At 48.6% G+C, this 1,289-nt stretch overlaps 1 protein-coding gene across 2 annotated transcripts in view; it reads left to right on the top strand.

Annotated features, from left to right (window-relative positions):
• Positions 1-1,289, top strand: part of NFIA (nuclear factor I/A) — a 621,436-nt gene that overhangs the window by 515,880 nt on the left and 104,267 nt on the right. For both annotated transcript variants that reach the window (XM_011973872.1, XM_011973873.1), the window contains exon 6: positions 699-826. In XM_011973872.1, coding sequence (XP_011829262.1) covers positions 699-826 — 128 coding nt within the window. The remainder of the gene's footprint in view (positions 1-698; positions 827-1,289) is intronic.

Raw genomic sequence — 1,289 nt, forward strand, 5'->3', positions numbered from 1 at the left:
ATCTCAGCTCACTGTAACCTCCACCTCTGGATTCAAGCGCTTCTCCTGCCTCAGTCTCCCAAGTAGCTGGGATTACAGGTGCCTGCCACCACGCCTGGCTAATTTTTGCATTTTTAGTAGAGATAGGATTTCACCATGTTGGCCAGGATGGTCTCAAACTCCTGGCCTCAAGTGTGATCAGCCTGCCTCGGCCTCCCAAAGTCCTGAGATTACAGGCTTGAGCCACCATGCCCAGCCCAATCCAAGCTTTTCTTGAAGGATCATGAACCCTGCTTCTTACCCTTTCTGGGATTCCAGCGGGGATTAAATTGATGCCCAGGTTCATTGCCGATGGCGAGGCCCCAGCCACCACCTGCAGAGATAGGAAATATGTGGCTTTACTCCCAACACTTCCAGGTGGAGACAGACGCTAGAGCCAGCCAGTCATTCCTCAAAGGAAACAGGAACAAGATGTGGCAGCAGCGGCAACTTGATTGACAATAAAAAATCAAACTCAGACACTTGGAACAACACAGACCCAAGACTTCGTTCTACATCCAGTGACTCACCAGACTGAACAGAAGTTAAAAAAGGAGTCCTAGAACTACGCTAAGTCGCCCAGTTGCTTCCTCCCTTGGCTTTCTTTCAACCAGAGGTGCAGTGTCCAAGAGAAAGGTGGTTTCGATTGCTTTTAAACATGCACCCATTTGTTATTTCAGCTCCACAAAGCGCCTCAAGTCTGTGGAGGATGAAATGGACAGTCCTGGTGAGGAGCCATTTTATACAGGCCAAGGGCGCTCCCCGGGAAGTGGCAGCCAGTCAAGTGGATGGCATGAAGTGGAGCCAGGTAAGCAGAGTGGGGGCACGGGCATGTGGCTAACACTGCGAAACTCCCATGCCATGCATAAAAGTGAAGAAAGCAAGCTCAAGGTAGTTCAGTTTTTCAGGATGAACACTTGTTTGTATTGTAATCCAGTTGCCACATTCATAAAAGGATGGCTGTGCAAAGCGGTAGTAATTCAACTGAAATGCAAGACTGGTGAGATGGTATATGATTTTCTACTCTTACATATTTTCCCCTACACCACAATTCAGCGTTTGATTTGCTTTTGGGGTTTTTTTGTTTGCTTTGGGTTTTTTTTTTTTTTTTTGAGACGGAGTCTCTCCCTGTCACCCGGGCTGGAGTGCAGTGGCATGATCTTGGCTCACTGCCACCTCCTTCTCCCTGATTCAAGCAATTCTCCTGCCTCAGCCTCCCAAGTAGCTGGGATTACAGGCACCCGCCACCACGCCCGGCTAATTTTTTGTAT

The sequence above is a fragment of the Mandrillus leucophaeus genome, unplaced genomic scaffold (assembly GCF_000951045.1).
Source record: "Mandrillus leucophaeus isolate KB7577 unplaced genomic scaffold, Mleu.le_1.0 Scaffold14, whole genome shotgun sequence".
Classification (NCBI taxonomy): domain Eukaryota; kingdom Metazoa; phylum Chordata; class Mammalia; order Primates; family Cercopithecidae; genus Mandrillus; species Mandrillus leucophaeus.